Below are 19,215 nucleotides of genomic sequence, written 5' to 3'. Positions count from 1 at the left end.
TGAGGGCAGGAGGGTCTGTGCTGTCCCTCCTCCTGGCCCCACACTGGGGGGCACACAGGGCAGCCCCCATTGGCCCTTCTCCCCTGGAACTCCCAGCCCTTGGCCGCACGCCGCAAAGGACACCCGGGCTCTTTCTGGCACCCTGAGCCTCTGAAGTGGGCCCTGCCTTCGGCTGCTCCTGACCAGGCTGGGCCTGGCCACCCTCCAGGGCAGGATGGAGAGGGTCTGAGAAGCGGACCCTGCTCAGGATGGCAGGAAGCCCAGGCTCCCGTGTCTGCCGGGGACTTGGTACAACCGTGCCTCCAAGGGCAGCACCTGGGGCTTTTCCCCAAAGGAGCAGCCCGTGGACTTGGGGGCTCTGTCCTGCCTCGAGGGGGGCCGGTCACAGTACACCTGTCTCAGCACAAATGCTTCCCCAGGGTCAACATCCCAGACCTTCCCCAGGGCCAGGGGTCTGCCTCCCGGCTGAGCAGACGCCCCCGAGAGCGTGGCGAGGAACGGCAGTACCTTGATCCCGTCCACTGGGTTATGAATGACGGTGGTTTGAGGCTCCTACAGAAGAAGGAAGCACAGAGGAAGGAAAGAGCGCAGTGAGAAGAGGAGGAGAGCAGAGGCCCCCAGGCAGGAGCCTGGGAGAGGAGAGGAGAGGGCGGCAGCAGAGCAGGATGGAGGCAGATGGCCAGCAGGGAGCGGAGCAGCTGGAGAGGGGCTTGGGGCAATGCGGATGGAACGAGCAGACCAGTCCAGGGCCTCGAGGGCACCAGTGACCGGAGGCCAATAGAGAGACTGGGGCTGAGGGTAGGGGTGAGAAGCCGCACGCTGGGGTCCCTGCCTCGGGCGCTCTGCCCTCTCTCTTTGCTGCCGGACCTCCTGCCCGTCACGGGCAGGGCACAGGTTTGAAGATGTCATGGAGTGGGGGCGGCACATGGGATGGACGGGTCCGAGATGGGGCTGGCTACAAGGCCGGCGTGTGGGACCCTCCCCTCCTGGGCCAAGGCCACCCCCGACACCTGCACTCGCTGTGGATGTCCGTTTGGCAAATCTAGCCTCCCCACAGGTAGTCCAGGGCTCACTCCCAGTAGCAGGGCCTGGGGCCCGTGGGGACGCCAAGTGTACTTTCAGCAAACTCAGGACCTGTGGACCAGCAAACCGCAACCTCCTGGGATTGCCTGCTCTACACGAGACACCATAGGCACGCAGCAGCCTGGGCAGGAGGGCCGTGCTACTGGCCACACCCCTGCACCACCAGCTCCGTCCCCTGGACAGGACCCTCCAGATGAAGGCTGGAGCTGGTGGGTCCCTGTGATCTCATGTCTGCCCAGCCCTCCCCATCAGGGGAACCCCTGAGCCCTCCAGGCAGCCACAGGCCAGCACAGCCATAGAAGCGTGTCTCCCTGTAGCACATGGACTCATGGGGAACACCATGGCTGCCACTGCCCTAGACCCCACAGCCACTGCTAGGCTGTCACCAGGGAAAGCCAAGGGGTCTCTGTCTCCCTCCAGATCACTGGGTGGGCTCTGAAGCTAAAGCCAGGCTCATCCATTCTCCCTAGGGAGAAACCAAAACCGGCCCCTCCCAAATAGTGCACCCCCCCGCACAACCCAGGGGAGGGGCTGGCAGTCTGTCCCCACCCCCAGCCTGAACCACACCCCCTGCAGAGCCAGCCCCGCTGAGTTCCTGGCCAGCCTCCTGAGAGCAGAGGAACTGAGGTTGGTGCCTGGACCCTGGGTCTCAGTCTCACCGGACCCCTGATGGTTCCCACTGCTGACCACAAGTCAGTAGGGGCCTGTCTACTGCACCTGATGGGTTCCCTGGCACTGCATGAACTGAGGTCTTCCCTCACCCCCACATCCCAGGGCAGAGGGGCTAGTAAGGCTAGGTGTTGTCTGTCAAGAGACAGGCTGGGAGCCAGACCCTGGCTTTACCCTAGGCCTCCTGACAGTGACCACCACACAGCCGGGGTACAGGAGAGGATGGCCAGGAAGTAGGGGGCAGAGGGGTTCAGTACCAAGGCGGCCGGAGGAAGCGTCCCCTTGGGGCTGGTGGCAGCTGCACTGTTTTTGGTGCTATTCGTCTGGGGCTGCAGAGAGAGGAAGAGAGGCCATTAGGGAGAGAATGAGGGCTCATACCCCTTCCTTGAGATGGGGGAGGCCCAGAGGAGCTCTGGGGACTGGGCCATGCTGCAGGCTGGGGCAGGGGGCCAACCACTGCCCCCTGGGCCGAGCAAGTGCCTCACCTTAACTCCATCTGCTTTCTTGTTGAGTAAACTCTTGGCTGCTGCATTGGAGAAAACAGACATGGTGAGTGAGGGGCCTGGCTCCCACTGCAGCCCACCCCCTTGGCGAGAGGCAACCTTGGGTGCCTGTAAGGAGCCCAGGTCCCCAAGATCGAGTGAGTGGGCCACCCCAAGTCCCAAGGCAGGGTGACTTCTGCCACCTGGGGCCTGCTGGGGACAGAGCAGGTTTGTGCCCAGTGCTGAGCAGGGCCACCCTGCGGGCGGCTTGGCCAGGGCGGCCTGAGGACCCTTGTCCTCAGGACAGGGGCTTCCCCCAGCCCTCCCCCATGACCTTGGAGGACAACAAGACTTCTCCTCCCACCTGAGACCTCAACTTCCAGGCGGGCAGCACGTGGGATCCCCCGAAAGGAGGGCAGGGCACTGCCCTCACCCCAGATGAGAACACAGGACAGGGCAACAGGTTGGGGTGGTGGGCACCTCCTGGTGATTCTCCATGTTCTTAGGCAGGGATAAGCGGGCTCTAGCTGGCCACCCACATAGGGAGGGACTTGTCCCAAGCCCAGGTGCCTGCCTGCTCTCAGCCCCCCAGACCCCCTCCCTCGGCAGACAGCATTCGGAGCTCTGCCCCCATGGCCAGGCCCCAGGCCATGCCTCTTGGTTCAGAGCACGCACACACACGGGGCAGCCTCATTCTCCCTCCTAGCCCCGGCCTTGGGCCACTTCTTGGCCTTGCTCTGGCGGCACTGACAGGGCCAACAGGGGCCATCCACCAAGGACCTTGAGCTCTGAGTCAGGGCAACAGGAGGACACGCCTGGGGGAGGGTCCAAAAGGCCACCTGCACCCCAAGGTCCCACCGCCTCTCAGATGCACAGCAGACGGCCCATCTCACCCCAACCTTCCACCCCACCGAAGAGGTCAGGACGGCCCACTCAGCGACTGCCTCTCTGTGCACCAGCTTGAGAGCTGTGACCTGCCACACCTCCACAGGCCCTCAGCCTCCAGCGCCTGCCCCCTCCACAGCGGTTAGTTTTAATTACAGAACTTAAAAAAAAAAGAAGAAGAAGTCAGCTTACCTTATGGAAAAGGAAAGGTGAGGAGAGGAAGAGAGGGAATGAGGAAGGAAGGAAGAGAGAGAGAAAACAAGATTTGTGGAGGTTCAGGCAGGGAGCACAAGTCTGCAGCCCGGATTCAGCGGCTCCTGCCTCGCCCGCCCTGCCCACGCTCACGCCAAGCGGTGCCCCAGGACGGCCGGTGCAGGTTAGAGAAGCAGCCCGGGTCAGATGCCAGGGGCAAGGGTCCCTTGCCCCGGAAGAAGGTGGCACAGCCCCCACGGCCGGCTCCAAAAGCTCTGGCTAACCAGCCCTGCTTAGAGGGACCGGGGAGCCCCAGCAGGTCTACGGGGGGCACTTTGCTGCTGGGGACATCCCCGGAGACTACTGATTCTGGACGGTACATCAGAAAGACAAGCACTAAGACCCAGAGGGATGTAGCCGTTACCGCTCCCCGCCAGTAACACCTGCATCACAGCCTGGGCCAGCCCCAGACCTCCCAGGTGGGGTCAGCTTAATCGTTCATTTGCTCTGGGGGATCCTGATGCTGTTTCAGTTTGAGAACCACTGATCAAGGTCCCCAGTAGGGTGGCCAGGCCAGTCCCCGGCTGCTGGGCCCCCACCTGCTGATGACCTTTTCCTGTCCAGGTGGCCATCGCCGCCCTCTGGGCCTTGTATGGGGACACCAATGTGGGGTCATCGGAGAACCGCTACACTGGGCGCAGCTTCAGTCCCCAGGCTTCCTCCCCAGTAGCCCCCCAATACCCTTGATTTCCTCCTAGGATTCACAGGGCAAAGTTTAATGAAAAGCTGGACTCCTGGCCCCACTCTTATCTGGCAGGCCTCACCCCATGAGAATTACCACAGGATCCCAGTGAGTGAAGGGACCCCAGGCCTTTTCTTGTCCCCCCAGCCTGGCCGCTCTGCTGTTCATCCTCCCAAGAGAGAGGTCTCACTTGGTGAGGCTGGCCTCAGGACCACACCCTGATGCCAGAGCAGCCCTGCCCTGCAGGCCTCTGGGCCCACGGCCCACTTCACTGGGGGGATACTGGAAAACCTCCCCTGGTGGCAGCCACGTCTGCCTCCCTGTAACTCACCACGGAGGAACCACATAGCCCATCAGATGTGGGAACTCCTGAGCCTCCAGGGCCAACAGCCTGACTCCCAGGCAGCAGGCCACCCCTGCTGACCTCACCTCTCTGCTCCCTTCTCACCTCCAGTGTGCAGGGAGGGCGCCGCCGCCCCTGAAGTGGAAGTCATGCTGTGGTCACAGAGCCCAGGGACCCTGTCTGTGCTGGCCAACCAGCTGGCCAGACAGGCCTGGAGGAAAGTGGTGTCCACCCCATCTTGAAGGCACTTGTCGTGAGAGCTGAGCAGGTGAGCAAACTCACCCCCAGCCCCCAAGTTACGGTGGGCAGTCTGGGCAGAGTCACCTCCCAGTACCACACAGCAGTGATCAGCGGCGCTCCCAGCCAGCTCTTCAAAACCAGCGCAGGCCAGTGCCAGTCAGAGAAGTAAAGCCGGGGCCAGCTCAGGGCCCTGGTGGAAGTGGAGTCAGCTGTGCCTTGGGCTTCCCCTTGGGCAGGAAAGGGGGCCTGTGGGTCAGAGCCTGGGTGGAGGCAAATGGAGACCTGGGACAGCCCTGGGTCTTAGGAGGGTCCCCTTCAGTCCCTGATTCTGTCAGAGCCCACATTCCAGACCATGCTATTCAAGACAGTACCAGTTCTGCTCCCTAAAAGCCATCCCTCTGGGGACACAGACCACACCACGGCCCAGGCTCTGGGAAGCCTGGAGCAGACACCTGTTCTCTGAACTGACTCCCACATGCTCCTCCCTGGGAATCCCCAGACCTCCACGTCTGGACACACAGCTGCCTCCATCCTGACCACAGCCCCTGTCCGCCGCATTTCCTAGAAATTCACATCTCTGGCTGAGATTAACCGGGATCCTGTTAACTCCCACCTACTCTAGCGGTTGAAGGCCCAGGGAGTTTCTTCGTGTCTTCTCAAGTCAAATTCATTACTATGTGGCAGGAACTGAGATGCACCAACTAGGCATCCTAGACCCCTGGGGAGACAAGCAGAGCCCTCCACCCTAACCCGCCCTGGGTCCTCAAGGCCACGCCGTCGCTGAGCCCCAGCAGTCTGGCTGAGTCTCCTCTCGGTGAAGGCCAAGTGGGACCAACCAGGATGCTTTGATGAACTGCAAGAGGTCTACAGACACCCAGTCTTCCGCTGGCCGAGCACTCTATGTCACCCCAGAGGCCATCATCCACAGAGAAGCAATGTCCCTGGGGCTGAGCCCCCTCACCCGCCATGTCTGCTGGGTCCAGCACATTGGCTGAAGTGGGCTGCCCTAGCAGGGTTGTGAGGGCTCAGCCCACAGGGCCCAGCCGTTACCTCATCCCCTAGCTCGTCACTCACGGACAGCCATGCTGGGCTCCGTCCACATGCATGGACCACCCCAGGACACAGAGGCCCTGGGCGCCCAGGGCAGAGCCACACATGCTCGCGGCCTCATGCACTGACGCCCCACATCCACTTGCAGGCAGCGGGCAGTGCAGGCGGGAGCCCCGGGCAGAGAGTGGCTCAGAGGCGCCTGCCTCGCTCACCACCCTCGGTCTTCACCAGGAGCCCCTAGTCTCACCGTTCCCTACCCCTCTGCCCCTCCCTCCCCCCAGGTGCTCCAGAAAGGCCCAGAAAATGAAGCTGACTCAGGATAGCCCCTGAAAGGCTGGCCTGCTGGACCTGTTCACTGGGCTCACAACAGGAGCGTGGACCCTCCTACCCAGGATGGCCCTGCCCTGAGCGCCCCAGGAGGCAGCACTTGGGGTCCTCTGGGTGGCAGGCTGGCCTGTGCATCCTGCAGGGTCGGGGGAAAGAGCCAGGCTGGACATGTAGGGAAGAAAGGGCCTAGGCCTGGGAGCGGCTGGGCATCTGCCCTGTCCCCGTGGACACTTGAGGCAGCGGCAGGAAAAGAGGGCTTCTTCTAGCCACACGACCCCATCTGGGGAGCACCTGGTTGGCCCTCAGCTGCAGCTCCACCCCCCTAAGCTCGTGCCACCCTCGGCTTGGGTTGGGGCCGTGGGCCCCTTAGGAGGTCTTGGGGTCTAGCCTCATGGGGTCTGGCCAAGGTCACAGTCGGTGACTCCCTGGGGGGGTCTGCCCTTCACAGACAGGGGCAGCAGATGGGCAGGCTCTGCCGCTCCCCTCATGGGCTGGGGGATGAGGTGAGGGACCTCATAGAAGGAAACCAAGAGGAGGCCTTCAGTCATCCTCTGGGGGGCCGAGGGCCATGTCCTGGGGCTCACAGGGCAGACATACGTGGTCAGTACAGACCACTGGCCTCATACGGAGTCTGAGTGGCCGGGATTACAGTGCATGTCCCCGAGGGCAGGTCGGGGCCAAGTTCCGGGCGGATGGGGTGGCGAGCGGGCTCTCGTGGGCCAGAGTCTCTGCCCATGCCCTTCTCCCCAGGGTTCCCATTCGGGATTCAAACCCCCCAGCAGCAGCCCCAGAAAAGAGGTTTCCTGTCTTTCTAAACAGGCTCTTGACAGACAAGTGGGGAGTGAGCCTCAGAGAGCAAATGGCTCGGAGCAGAAGTGGAGTGGGGGTCTCCCGACCCCCAGACTCAGGAATCGGGGCCGGAGAATTCAGTCAAATGCACGCAGGGTGACATGGCTCGGGGGTCACCTTGGTTGGCCCCTCCTGTAACAGGCGAGGCTGCTGGGACATGGGTGCTGGCTCCCTGACCAGGGTGGGGGCTCTGTGGGCGTGTGTCCACGGCGGGAGCAGGGGCTCCCGGGGCCTCTGGGGTGGCTCTCAAGGCCCTGCTGGCGGCTGCGTGCAGCGAGGGGAGCTGCATGCCGACAGGCGGGACGTCTACCTTGTTCCACCAGCCCCATGGTGGTGCCGGAGGCCGCGGTGGACATTGTGGCCGGAGCGGTGGTCTGTCTGCCCACTGTTAGCACCGGGTTAGAGACGAGGGGAGGGGCGGACACAGACGAGGGGCGGGCGAGGTGAGGGAAGAGAAGAGACAAAGGAAGCAGAAGAAGATTAGAGTCAAGGTTTAGGTGACGGATGGTTCCAGAACCCCTTTCACAGGAGCGTGAAAACAAGATGGAGACCGATTGACATTGGGAAAAGCATTTGCCTCCTTTCTCCTTGGAAAACCCCAGCGGGGCCTTCCGGGTGCCCGGCCGGGCGTGCGACAGGACACGTCCTATTAGTACTGGTGTGACAGCATGCCTCCTGGCCCAGCAGCACAGATCACAGCAAGGTAACAGGATGGGGCGGGTGCCGATGCAGACGGACAACGAGGACGAGCACAGACGCTCCCGCGCCGGCACCGCGGGTGACAGACAAGCCACAGGAGAGCGAGGGGGCGGCAGCCCCGCCTGGGGGACGTTGTCCCCGCCACCTGCCCTGTCCCGAGGCCTCAGGGTCGCCGACAGACCCTCGGAGCGGCCGCACGCCCCCAGCCCTGCCCACCCTTCGTGCCCAAGTGGGCGGCCGCCAGCCAGCGTGTCCGGAGCCTCCTCTCGCCTCCCTTCTCCCAACACAGAACGTGTGCTCAGAGGATTCAGGACAACAACGAGGCCACAGAGGTGCCGACCAACGCCTGGACAGACACACGGAACTGCGGCCCGCCGGCAGGCAGCTCAGACACAGACCCAACACGCAGAGACGGGCCCTCGGGGGGCCCGGCCAGAGCCCAGGCCTCCTCTGAGGCCCAAGGGTCTCAGAGGGAGGAAGGCTGGGCCGGGCCGGGCCGGCAGCAGAGGACGGGATTGTGGGGGCGAAGACGGGGCAGGCGGCTGGTGGCGGGTCACTCCCCAGGCTTCCCGCCGCAGGCCTGCTGCTCCTGGAGATGGCTGTTCTCACCTGAGAAATTCCGTGTGGCCAGCATGGTGGTGAGGATCGCACCCTGGAGAGAGATACACGGCTGAGGCCAGGCGGAGACCCCCACCTCCCACAACCCCTGGACCTGGGCTCAAGGGCTCTTAGAGAGGCAAGAGTTCTACGCGCCCACCAGCTGCACCCAGACAAGTCACCTCATGCAGAATTAACAGTGACCTGTCCTGGGCCCTAAACGATCCCCCAAACGAAGCTTCTGAAGTGCTTCAAGACCCCTGGGGGCACTGAGGCTGGGGGTCTGCCTCTCCCCACAGCCCTTCCTCTCCCTGAGAGGTGCGTGCATAGCAGCCAGGGTCCTGGTCAGGCCTGAACACTCGCCCTCAGCACAGAGCAGCCTGTAGGCAGGACGGGCCTGGTGCCCAACAGCCTCCTTGCCCAGGGCCCCCTCCCTCCTGCCCCTCTGAGCAGCAGAGCTTGGCTGCTCTCCTGACCGGAAGTGCCCCGGGTCAGAAGTTTCTCAGCTCACTCCCACCCAGACAGTATGGCCGACCACAGGGCATGCCTCCCAGCCCCCTGCCACAAGGGAGCCCTAGGAACACCTCACGGGCAGCGTGGGGGACTGAGGAGGGGCCAGCCGACATCTGGGCACCTTGGGTGTCATTGCCGTGGAAGGGACCAAGCCCACCTGGCACACCTGCTCTGGGATAGCACCAACCAGCAGCCTGTCCTGGGTGGCTAGGACCCCTGCCAGGCCTGCTGGGACCCCTCTAGCCACCCCCAGTGTGGGGCCCTCAGCCCCTCCAGGTACGTGAGCACGTAAGCGTGGCAGGGCACCCTGGCCACACACTGGGGTCAGCGTCTCACCTTGAGCTTCCTCCGAGCGTTGAATTTTTTCAGGCACTCCACGGTCTCCTGCCTGTGCATCATGGAGGCCACAGTGGAGCGTTGCTGTGGGGAGGGAACGAGGGAGGGAGTTACTGCAAGGAGCCCCGAGGAGCATCAGCTTTGACCCCAAGGGGGGCTCAAAAGAGGGGAGGTCAGGGAGTGGCTCAGGGCAGCAGCACCCCTGGGGCTCTTGTGCAGCTGGAGGCCACCTGTCCCCACGGCCTGCCTAATCTCCCAGTCCATCACCTCCTATGGCCGTCCACTCCACCTGTCCCCACCACCACCTGGCCCTCACCCTCCTTGCCACTCCATCCCCTCAAACGCTAGACGGCACCTCCTCTTCTCATGGAGCTCCTGTCCTCCCAGGGACTGAGGCCTTTAAATCACCAGCACGTCCCAAGCCACATAGCCCTCAGGAGACCACAGGACCAACCCACTGGATTCGAGGAGAGGGCCCAAGGTCAACATGCTAGGGGGTGGTCCGGGGCTGGTGCGACTTACGCAGACCCACGGGTGCTTCAGTGCCTCATGTGCCGTGATGCGCTTGGCGGGGTTGATGGTCAACATCTGGTTGATGAGGTTTTTGGCTTCGGGAGTGACCGTGTCCCACTCAGGGGACGGGAACTAGGAAGGAAAACCAGGCACAGGGGAGCCTGAAGCCCCCTCCCCAGACAGGAGACAGAATTCTCCAAAGGGCCCCAACTGAAAACAGGGGTGTCACCCCACACCCTGGCTCTGCCAGCCTGCCTCCCCCAGATGGGGAGGGATTGGGGGTCCTGGCACTCACATCGTAGGCCCCAGCCTTGATCTGCTGGTACAGCTTGTGCTGGTCCTCGTCCCAGAAGGGTGGGTAGCCCACGAGTAGGATGTACAGGATCACCCCTGGGGAGAGCCAAGAGCCCGGGACCTCACGCTGCTGCCCTCGCTGCCCACGCCCAGCAGCCCAGCAGAGCCCACCAGCGCAGCCACACACCAGTCACATGCTGCCACGAGGTGTCTGGCGTGTGATCCCGGGATGAGAGTCAGATGCCCAGCCCTGGTACTTAACAGCTACAGGACCCTCAGCTAGTTTCTCAGCATTGGCTAGGGTGGGAGTCGCTGTCCAAAGCCAGCAAGTCCCATGAGGACACTGGGGTCCTCAAGCGCCCCCTCCTCTCCATCCCCACAGCCAGCGTTAATCAGTGTCCCTCTTTGGAGACCGTCATGTTTGCAGAATGGCATAAACAGCTCCTCTGCCCCCTGACCCTATGTCACAGGGGAGGCCCGAGAACAGCCCCCTCCCCTGCACTGAGTGTCGGGGAGACACCCCTGGCAAGGAAGCAGCCCTGCCAGGGTGGTCCACACAGCCCCCGCCCCTCCAGTATCCATCCACCATCCGGGCACTTGCTGCCCCTTCTCCAGACTGCTCTGCTGAGTGCAGGGCGGGCAACGGGGTGGCGGGCTTCTCGGCAACAGCCAGGGTTGTCTTAGTAATTCCAGTCTGGGTGGGGAGGGTGCTCCCAGCTGGGGGCAGCCAGGTGTGGGTCTGGTGCGGTGCTTATGGGCGCAGCCCCACCTCGCCCAGCACACCAGCCTCACCGCACGCCCAGATGTCCACCGGCTTGCCGTACGCCTCCTTGCGCAGGACCTCTGGAGACAGGTAGCCCGGCGTGCCAGCGAACCCTAGCACGAGGGGAAAGGGTGGTGTGAAGGACCACAGGGGCGGCCAACACCCCTGCCCTGTCCCCCGGCCAGCCGGCTGGCCAGGTACTCACCAAACCACGCCTGCTGGTCCCCCTGCACCTCGATGGCCAGGCCAAAGTCCGCCAGCTTCACTGCAGCCCCTTTGCACTTGCTGGCCAGGAGCAGGTTCTCGGGCTGTGGGGAAGGTGAGCAGCCCGAGGGTGTGGAGTTTACACCCAGGGGTGTCACCAGAGAGAGGGGGACAGAATACCCTTTGGCAGACAGGGGTGCACAGGTCCCCTGACCACATGGGTGTCCCCCAGCATGGCTGACACCTTTGGCTTGAGCGCACCCCAGAGCCTGCACCCCACAGTCTCTGTCCCCCACTCACCAGGGGCAGGGACGTGAGCCCTAGAGCTGAGGGAAGCTGGTTCTCAAAGTGCAAGCTTGTGAATTCGGGGCATTGGGACCGAAACAGCACATCCTGGAGGCCCCAGTAGGCCATGCGGGGCCACACCCCCGCTGCCCTCCCCCGACCAAGGCTGGCCGCACAATGAGAGCAGCTACTGGAAGGTTCAGGCACTTCCTGCAGGATGGAGACTCTCAAAGGGCAAGGAGGAACAACCAAGGGCCCCCGCGGCCCGAGCAGAGTAGGACCTCCAAGTCCCACCAGCCCTGGGCTGGCTGCTCACAGGAGGGGAGGGTCCCGTGCCGACCTCCCAGCCTCGGGGAGCAATGCCCTTGCTCATGCCGGAAGAAAGGGTATTCATCCCTGTCCCACTGAGGTGCCGAGGAGGCTGCTGCCCCGTGACCGGAAACACTTGGCCTGAAGGCCCGAGGAGTTCCCTGCGCGCTGCGTCCTGCAGGCGAGGCTCCTCCACCCCAGCCTGTCCCACCGGCCTCGCCACCTCCCAGAGGGCAGCACTCAGAGCTCAAAGCCGCTGGACTTCCTCGTCCCTGGCTGCCCAGGGCTCTCCCGGCCCTCAGCCCCCTCACCAGGCCACCCTCCCAACAGGAAGGTCTGCTGACACCATGCTGCCCACCTTAGTGCCACCAAGAAAGACAAATGCCGCCAACCGAACTGAGTTAAGCTGCTTGGACATCAGGGATGTGAGGACAAATCGTGGGGCATAGATGAAGCGTGCCAGCCCATGAGGCAGAAACCAGAGCTTCCCCAGGCCCCACACAGCTGGCGGTCGAGGCTCCGTCACTCTAGGTGACACGTGCTGGGGATACTCAGCCCCGTCTGCCCAGCATGGCCGGGAGGCCCCTAAACACCTTGATTTTTCCAGTGTGAGTAGGGCAGGGGGACCCCTACCTCCCCACAAACCCCACACCAAGAAGTCTGAAATAGACACAACATTGCAAATCAATACTTCAAGTTTAAAAAAAAATTTTTTTTTTTTAAAAGAAGTCTGAAATACTATAGGCTAGGGTCTGCAGCTGGGGGCTTGACCCAGCTTCTACAGATTAGATTCCCCCCACCCCAAGGAAACTCTTAGGCTTCCCAGGTGGTGCTAGTGGTAAAGAACCCGCCTACCAGTGAAGGAGACATAAGAGACGTGGGTTCAATCCCTGAGTCAGGAAGATTCCCTGGAGGACAGAATGGCAACCCACTCCAGTATTCTTGCCTGCAGAATCCCATGGACAGGAGAGCCTGGTGGGCTACAGTCCATGGGGTCACAGAGAGTCGGACACAACTGAAGTGACTTAGAATACCTCTCTGGGAAGAAGGAGCTAAGGGAACCTGGTCCCTGGGGAGAGCTGGGCAAGAAGGCTCCTCCCTGGGAGGAGAGGGAGGGGACCCAGCTGGGTTGCACAGGGATGTTCCCACCCCCAGGCTCCACCCTGGCTCCCTCACAGCCACCAAGATGGCACCAAGCCCCTCTGCTCGCTCCACCCTCCACATCTTGGCTGAGAGGAGACCCACCACAGTGCTGCTTCTGGAGGTCTGTCTCAGCCAAGATGACAGAGGCCTCTCTAGGGGAGGAGGGACAGCCTGCTCCCCCCGACACCTGGTGGGAGAGAGGAGACCAGCTGGCCCTAACCCCTTTTTCTTTTTCTCAGCAAGGATTCTGTGTGCCCTCAGGCCACACCCTGGATGGGGAGAGCATCCATCTGCACTTCGGAGCTTTGGACTCCAGGTTTGCTACGCATCATAAGGTCCAGGATGAAGGAGGGATGCGTGTCCTCTCCCTGCAGCCCCTCCTCCCAGAGGCCCCTGAGTGAGGCCCATGCAGACAAGACACAGAGACAGAGGGGCACCCACAGGACAGGCAGTCCAGGCGGGGAGCCTGGGCAGACCCATGAGAGGACAGGGGACCACACAGCACATGCCGAGTGGGAGCGTCCCAGGCCTGCTCCTGGTGGGACATCCCCCCAAGCGCAGCTCCACAGCATCAGCTCACACACACACACACCTCTGGGTAGCCCCAGAAAGATGGCACTCCATTCAGCCCTAGCACCCACGAGAAGGTTGGTCTCAACCACCACCAGCAGGGATGCAGGCCCGGGGTCCCCCCACCCCATGCAAAACCAATGAGAGAAGAAACTGACCCAAACTCAGACTTGGAGAAAGCTGAGTCAAAGAAAGGAGGAGAGATTGAGAGGAGGAGGAAGGGGGAGGCGGGAAGGCTGCAGCTCCTCCTGAAGGCCCCTCCCACCACCCAGAAGCCTGTGGGTGACAACCTTTGTTTTAAATGATTTGCAGTTTGCCCAGAGCTGAGCCAACGGCCAGAGACGAGCAGAAAGGACTGGAAGTTTGAAGAGACCAAACTGGCCCCTCACCTCCTGCTCCCAAGGCATCAGCCCCACCCGCGGGTACATTCTCTGTGTCCCTCCTGCCAGGTCCGAATCTCAACTGGAGTCCAGAAAGCGAGACCCCACGTGGACATGTGCTACTAGGCTGATTCTTGACAACTGTCCCCTCTCAGCCCTGAAGCCTAGAGGCATTGGGTGGGATGTGAACAGACACATGCATGCATGCACACACACACAAACACACATGCACACACACACAGTCTCACACACATGCATATGTACACATGCTCACACATACACACATGTCCATGTGTGCACACAGACCCACATTCTCACAAGCACGCACCTTCAAACACAAACACATGCTCACACATGCTCATATGTGCCAATGCACATGCGCACACATGCACACATGTTCTCAGGCACACACCTCCATGCAAAAACACACAGGAACACACATATGCAAACATCCCCCGCACACACGTGTCTTCTGGTGCACTGCCCTACCCCCGAGCCTCCCCTTAAACACGACATGCAGTTACAGACGACAGACACCTGGCACAGAGTGGGGGGGAACTCACCTTGAGGTCCCTGTGGACGACCCCCATTTGGTGGCAGTGGAGAACCGCCTCCAGGATCTGCTGGATGCAGTGACTGCAGCAAACAGCAGGCGCATTAGTGCGGATGGCCCCTGAAGAGTGGGCGGGGTGCAGGAGAAGGGTGCTGTGTGGGAGCGGTGGGGTCTCCAGCCCAGTGGGGGCCCAGGGGAAGCAGGGGATCAAGGTGCTGCCTGCCACATGGGAGACGAGACGCTGGCTAGGAGGGGGCCTCTAGGGCTCCCTCTTCACCCTCAAAGGTCAACACAAGGCATGCCCTCCCCTCTAACCAGGCCCGCAGAGGAAAGATGCCTGACCCCACTGCATCCACCCCAGGCTCATGCTGGCCATGCCTGGCCCTGAGCTGGGTGCCCTTGGGGAGGAAGGCCAGGGCTGAATCTACACCCTGCAAGGCAGGCTGGAGACCCAGACAACAGGAGGGGAGGGTAGAGGTGAAAGGCAAAGGAGAGAGGGCAGGCCAGTGCCACGGTGCGGGGGTGATGCCCTGGGCGCCAGTGCCCCTCTCTGTTCTGAGGCTGTTCTAACGCTGCAGTCACCAGCACACGTGTGTGAGAGCGGGTGTCATTTCATTAAAATAAACTTCATGTCCACGCTGGCCGCTGGCTGCCGTGCTAGACAGCGCAGCTCCATAGCAGCACTGGGGTCACTGGGGGCAGCCTGGCACTATCCAGGGCCCCAAGCCAGGGGCTTCCTTCCAAATTAGGGAGAAGTCCCAAGCCTTCTGAGGCATCACTGGTTGGAGAGAAAGGTCCAGGCTCTCCCCAGGCATCTCCCACACCTGGGCTTCAGCAATGGCCCTAGACCTCAGACCCAGGTGCCTCCAGACCAAGATGCCCCAGCCCCACTGACCTGCTCCTGCCGCCTCTAGGTGGTTGGGAAGTGTCCAGCTGCCCCCAGAGGCAGGCACAGCCCCCTGGGGTTCCACAGGAGCATTACCAGCCACCAGAGACAGGCGTGCCACAGGCTGCCATAGCCCATCCCTGGGGTCTTGGCCCCAGCCCCTCTGGTGGGGGCAAGGGAGGCACAGGCGAGACCGCCCCTGCCGCGGCTAGACCGGGGAGGTGACTGAAGGTCAGCTGCAGGGATGGACTTTGTTTTCCTAACAGCAAACTCAAGAGAAGGGACAAGAAACCAGAAGGGATAAGAAACCAGCCCGTGTTCTCAAACAGCTCTGACCACACAGAAAAGTAACCTGAGTGTCTACCCTGAGGAAACCCAGATCTCAGAGTCCTAGTGATGATGGATTGCCTGAGGTTTATGGGGTCAGAAGGAGCTAGGCCCAAACCTGTGGGTAACAGTCCCCCAGCAGCCCCTCCCCTCAGATGCCTCTAAGGCCTGGAAACCCCACCCCTGCCCCAAGCCCTGAGCTCTCCTGTCCCACCTGCTCCCAGGGCCTCCCTCCCTGCTTCTGTCCCTCCCACCACGCCCTCATCTGCCAGCCTTGGTCTTTTGTGGTCATCCACCCTCATCCCTGTATCCCCACCTCCACATCCAGCCACTACCAGCCCTCCCAAGACTGTAGACATGGGCTCAGCCCCTCCAGGCTGCTCCTCAGGGCAAGTTCATCCAGGGGCCTCTTTCCTCGTGGGCAGAGCTCAGCCGTGAGGTCTGGGGAGCTCCTCTGAGGTCAGGACAGGCCACTAGGTGGAGGCAGAGGCCAGAGGAAGCCCCGGCGTTTGCCGCTGAGGCCACTGAGCCGGGGCCCCGGGCAGGGGGCGCTGGCTTTCCCAGTTCCTGGGAATCTGAGCCCTGGGGAGCCGTGCTGCGGCATCACTGCATCCTCCTGGAGCTCAGCCCTGAGTCCCTGGACCACCTGCTCACTGCAGCACCCCACCCCACCCAGGGGTTCAGGGACCCTCAGGTCAACCAGCCCCTGCCTGTGCTGCTGTGGCCAGACCCTGGTTCTGCCCCTGGGGGTGTCCACCTGAGCTGTGTTCCCTGCCATCCATGTGGAACCCCAAGCCTTCCTCCACACCATCAGCAGTCCTCACAGCCACAGGCTGGAGTCCCCTGGCCACTCCCCGAAAGCCCGATTGACCTGGCTCCAACCTCAGGCCTGCTGAGACCCCTGCAAGTCTTGATGTTAGTTTTGGGTCAATCCCATCTTCTTTCTTCACCCTCATGACCTTGCCTCCGCTTTCAACCTCAGGACGCTCTCTAGACCTTCCTCCATGTGGAGCGAGCTCGGGGCTCCCACGTCGTCCCCCCTGCAGTCACGTGGCGGCCCTGCGCTCTGGGTGGTGTGCATCTCTGCACTGGACTGTGGCCTCCGTGACCGCAGAGGCATGTTAGTTCTCTCCTCTCATTGTGTCCTCAGCCTTGCAGGAAGGTTTCTTGGACCCGGGAGGCACCTGCTGCAGCACCAACTGATACATCGGCTCAGATATGGGTGGGCGGTGCCCTCTGTCCTCCTCCATGTCCCCTCCTGAGGATTCAAGGCTCCAAACTCATGCCAGGATGGGGTGACTACACCTGCTGACCCAGCACTGGTCTGCATCTCTCCCTGGACATCCCAGGACTCAGCCCGGCTGCTGAAATCAAGCCCCACAGTTCTGACACAGCCCTGTCCGCCCATCTCGCAAGCCCCGCCCCAGAGAAACCTGTGCGGGTATGCCCCTTCTCATAGCCCACATGGCAGCGCCGGCCTGTCTCCCAGGCCTTTTCTTCACAGCATCTCTGGGACCGACGGGCAAGTGGCCTCCACAGCCAGCAGGTAGACGGGATTCTCATGCGCCTGGAGAGCAGCCCATTCCGGGCAGCCCACCATCCAGGGACCCCTGGAGACCGCTCCTGGTGCCCTTCTCAGCCTGCTCCCACCCTGGCCTCCAGTCTGAGACCAGGGCCTTGGGGAACATGAGACTGACTGGCCTGTCATGAGGTCCCTTCTGCCTTGCATTTACATTATACCGTCTTCCTCATGAGGACTCCTTTCAAACGGAACAGTTTAGAAAGTCACTTTGTGGTCAGAATTGCTCCCCAGCGTCATTCCAGATGCTGGCCGGTCCTGGACATTATTCTCCTGGTTCCAGGCTCTGCTGTTACCTGGGATATAATCCTTCCCCTCCCTTCCTCTTCCTCCTCCTCCCTCTCCCTCTCTCCTCCCCCTCCTCCCCCAGGATCGGCCCGCATTCTTACACACACACTCCCCAAGCACCTCTCATGAACCATACTGTTTTCAGGGTTTTTTAAAAATGGATTTGAACTTTGCTTTCCCAGGTTTGAAAAAAAGACCCCCACAAACTCCAAAATAAAGATTCTGCTTTCTCTTCAAAGGAATCTCCAGCCTTCTTGGTTAGAAAAGCATTCTGAAAAGCAACTCCTGCCTTGCGTCTTCTTCCTCAGAGATGGGACACTTCAGGAATTCATCAGATGCCCAGATCTGGGCAGCATGGCCCCAGACAAGGCCCTGGAAGGGGGGGTGCGCTAGATGGGGGCCAGACTGCATCGTGGTTAAGGAGGTGCCCACCACCCTGGCCAGGTGTCCAGGGCTCCAGTTTCAACACAGCCCAGATCCCTTTCAGAGGAAGTCCCCAGGGGAAACACCCACCCAGAGTGGGAGAAAGCCTTTACCCGCCCTTTCTGCCAGAGCTCCTGCTGATGCCCGTGGGTGACCCACCCACATGGACATCATCCACATCACTCTCTCAGACCCTCCTGCCTATAAGCTAAGCACCAACACAAAGGTCAAACACACAGTTCCAGGGGCCAGGATTCCCGGTGAAAACGACAGCCAGACATACAGGTTTAATGAGTGGGGCTGGCTGGGAGGGATTCCCCAAGAGTGGCTGCCTCTCACCCTCTTCCTCATGGTCTGGCTACCAGCAAGGTGGAGCCTAGGAAACTGAGCATTTGTTGGTGGGAGGGGACCCAAACTCCAGAGAAGCCTCCACAACAGAGGCCCAGGGAGGAAGATCCAGATCCCTGCCACCTGGACGGGCAGGAGGGAGCCACAGAATTGGAGGGGTGGGGAGGGGCAGAAGCGGGGGCACTGGAGTAGATGAGGCCAGGAGGTGAGAGTGGGCAAGTGTGGAGATCCAAGGACAAGGTGTTGGGGGTTGGGGGATGTAGAGTGTGGGGGTAGAGGTGGGCACAGGGCCTCCCAGCCAAAAGCAAGGCTCCGCTGTGGGTCACATCCCCTCTCCAGCAAGACCATCCCCAACGGAGTGCAGGAAGGTGCCAGGCCCCAGGCCGTGCTCCGTGGTGGGCACTGAGGACCAAGGAGCCCTGGGAGGATGCTCCAGGAGGGGAAAAAGATAACAGCTAAGGTAAGCCCTCCTGCACCCCTGAGGCAACCGGGGGCACCGGAGGCAGAACCGGAAGGCAGCCCTCCTCGTCTGGGTTCTGCCCCAAGCGGTTCCCAGGCTGTTATGAAAAGTGAACGCCCTTCTTCAAGGAGCCTCAGGAAAGCACCCACTGCCCTTGTATCTTCGGGAGCCAGAGCCCTGACCAGCCCCTCAACTCCACCACAGACCCCAACACCCCACGCAGCACCCGCCAAGCCCCTGGCCTCCTGCTGCCCAGGTGGGGGCCTGGGTGACACCAGAACCCACTCCCACCCTCTCAAGGGGGCTCAGGCTGTCACTGACAGGCAAGGTTGTCTGGGGGTGCAGAAGCCAGTCACAAATAGCTACTTGTTAAAATAATGTTGATTAGAAAGGGAATACATATTCATTAAAGTCCCAGCAGCCTCGCTGCAGACAGCATGTCTGAAAACGTCAGTCCCCTTCAACTCCCCCGTGAGGGCTGATAAAGTCCCTTCACCCCTCACCTCAGGCCCTGGCTTCCTGCTCACTGCCCCCCAGGGAGCCCAGCAAGGAGGGCCAGTGGGCACCTTTCCCACCAGCCCAGGCCCCCATGGCCTTCCCTTTCTGCCTCCAAGGTAACCCTGGGAGGATGTCACAGAAAGGGGTTCCTGGCCTGTCTTGGGCAAACGCATTTGGAAACTGTGAGTCTCCAAGGGGAAGGCCTTGGTCAGACATCCTAGAGGGGCTAGAGGAGGCCCACCACCACTCTCCGTCCGCTCTCCCCCCACCAGCCACCCCAGGAGAGCCCCTCTGTGGGCCAGTTCCCACCCTGGGGCAGGCTTGGGCCCTCCCTGACTTGGGACACACGAGCTGCCCGCCCCCACCCTGGCCCTAGGACCTCCCA

At 61.8% G+C, this 19,215-nt stretch overlaps 1 protein-coding gene across 8 annotated transcripts in view; it reads right to left on the bottom strand.

Annotated features, from left to right (window-relative positions):
- The window catches only part of CAMK2B (calcium/calmodulin dependent protein kinase II beta), a 90,686-nt gene that overhangs the window by 11,868 nt on the left and 59,603 nt on the right, over positions 1–19,215 (bottom strand). For 2 of the 8 annotated variants that reach the window (XM_052639284.1, XM_052639288.1), the window contains exons 6-16: positions 14,032–14,104; positions 10,783–10,885; positions 10,607–10,690; positions 9,816–9,910; positions 9,530–9,652; positions 9,008–9,091; positions 8,171–8,213; positions 7,173–7,247; positions 2,238–2,275; positions 2,010–2,081; positions 508–552 (exon numbers count right to left, since the gene is read on the bottom strand). In XM_052639284.1, coding sequence (XP_052495244.1) covers positions 508–552; positions 2,010–2,081; positions 2,238–2,275; positions 7,173–7,247; positions 8,171–8,213; positions 9,008–9,091; positions 9,530–9,652; positions 9,816–9,910; positions 10,607–10,690; positions 10,783–10,885; positions 14,032–14,104 — 835 coding nt within the window. Of the gene's footprint in view, positions 1–507; positions 553–2,009; positions 2,082–2,237; positions 2,279–7,172; positions 7,248–8,170; positions 8,214–9,007; positions 9,092–9,529; positions 9,653–9,815; positions 9,911–10,606; positions 10,691–10,782; positions 10,886–14,031; positions 14,105–19,215 lie in introns of all 8 variants that reach the window. The other 6 variants (XM_052639289.1, XM_052639291.1, XM_052639285.1 and 3 more) reach the window with 5 other exon arrangements.

This window comes from Budorcas taxicolor, chromosome 4, assembly GCF_023091745.1.
Source record: "Budorcas taxicolor isolate Tak-1 chromosome 4, Takin1.1, whole genome shotgun sequence".
Taxonomy (NCBI): Eukaryota; Metazoa; Chordata; class Mammalia; order Artiodactyla; family Bovidae; genus Budorcas; species Budorcas taxicolor.
The sequence above is the reverse complement of the archived record's forward strand: the minus strand, read 5'-3'. Positions and strand labels throughout refer to the sequence as shown.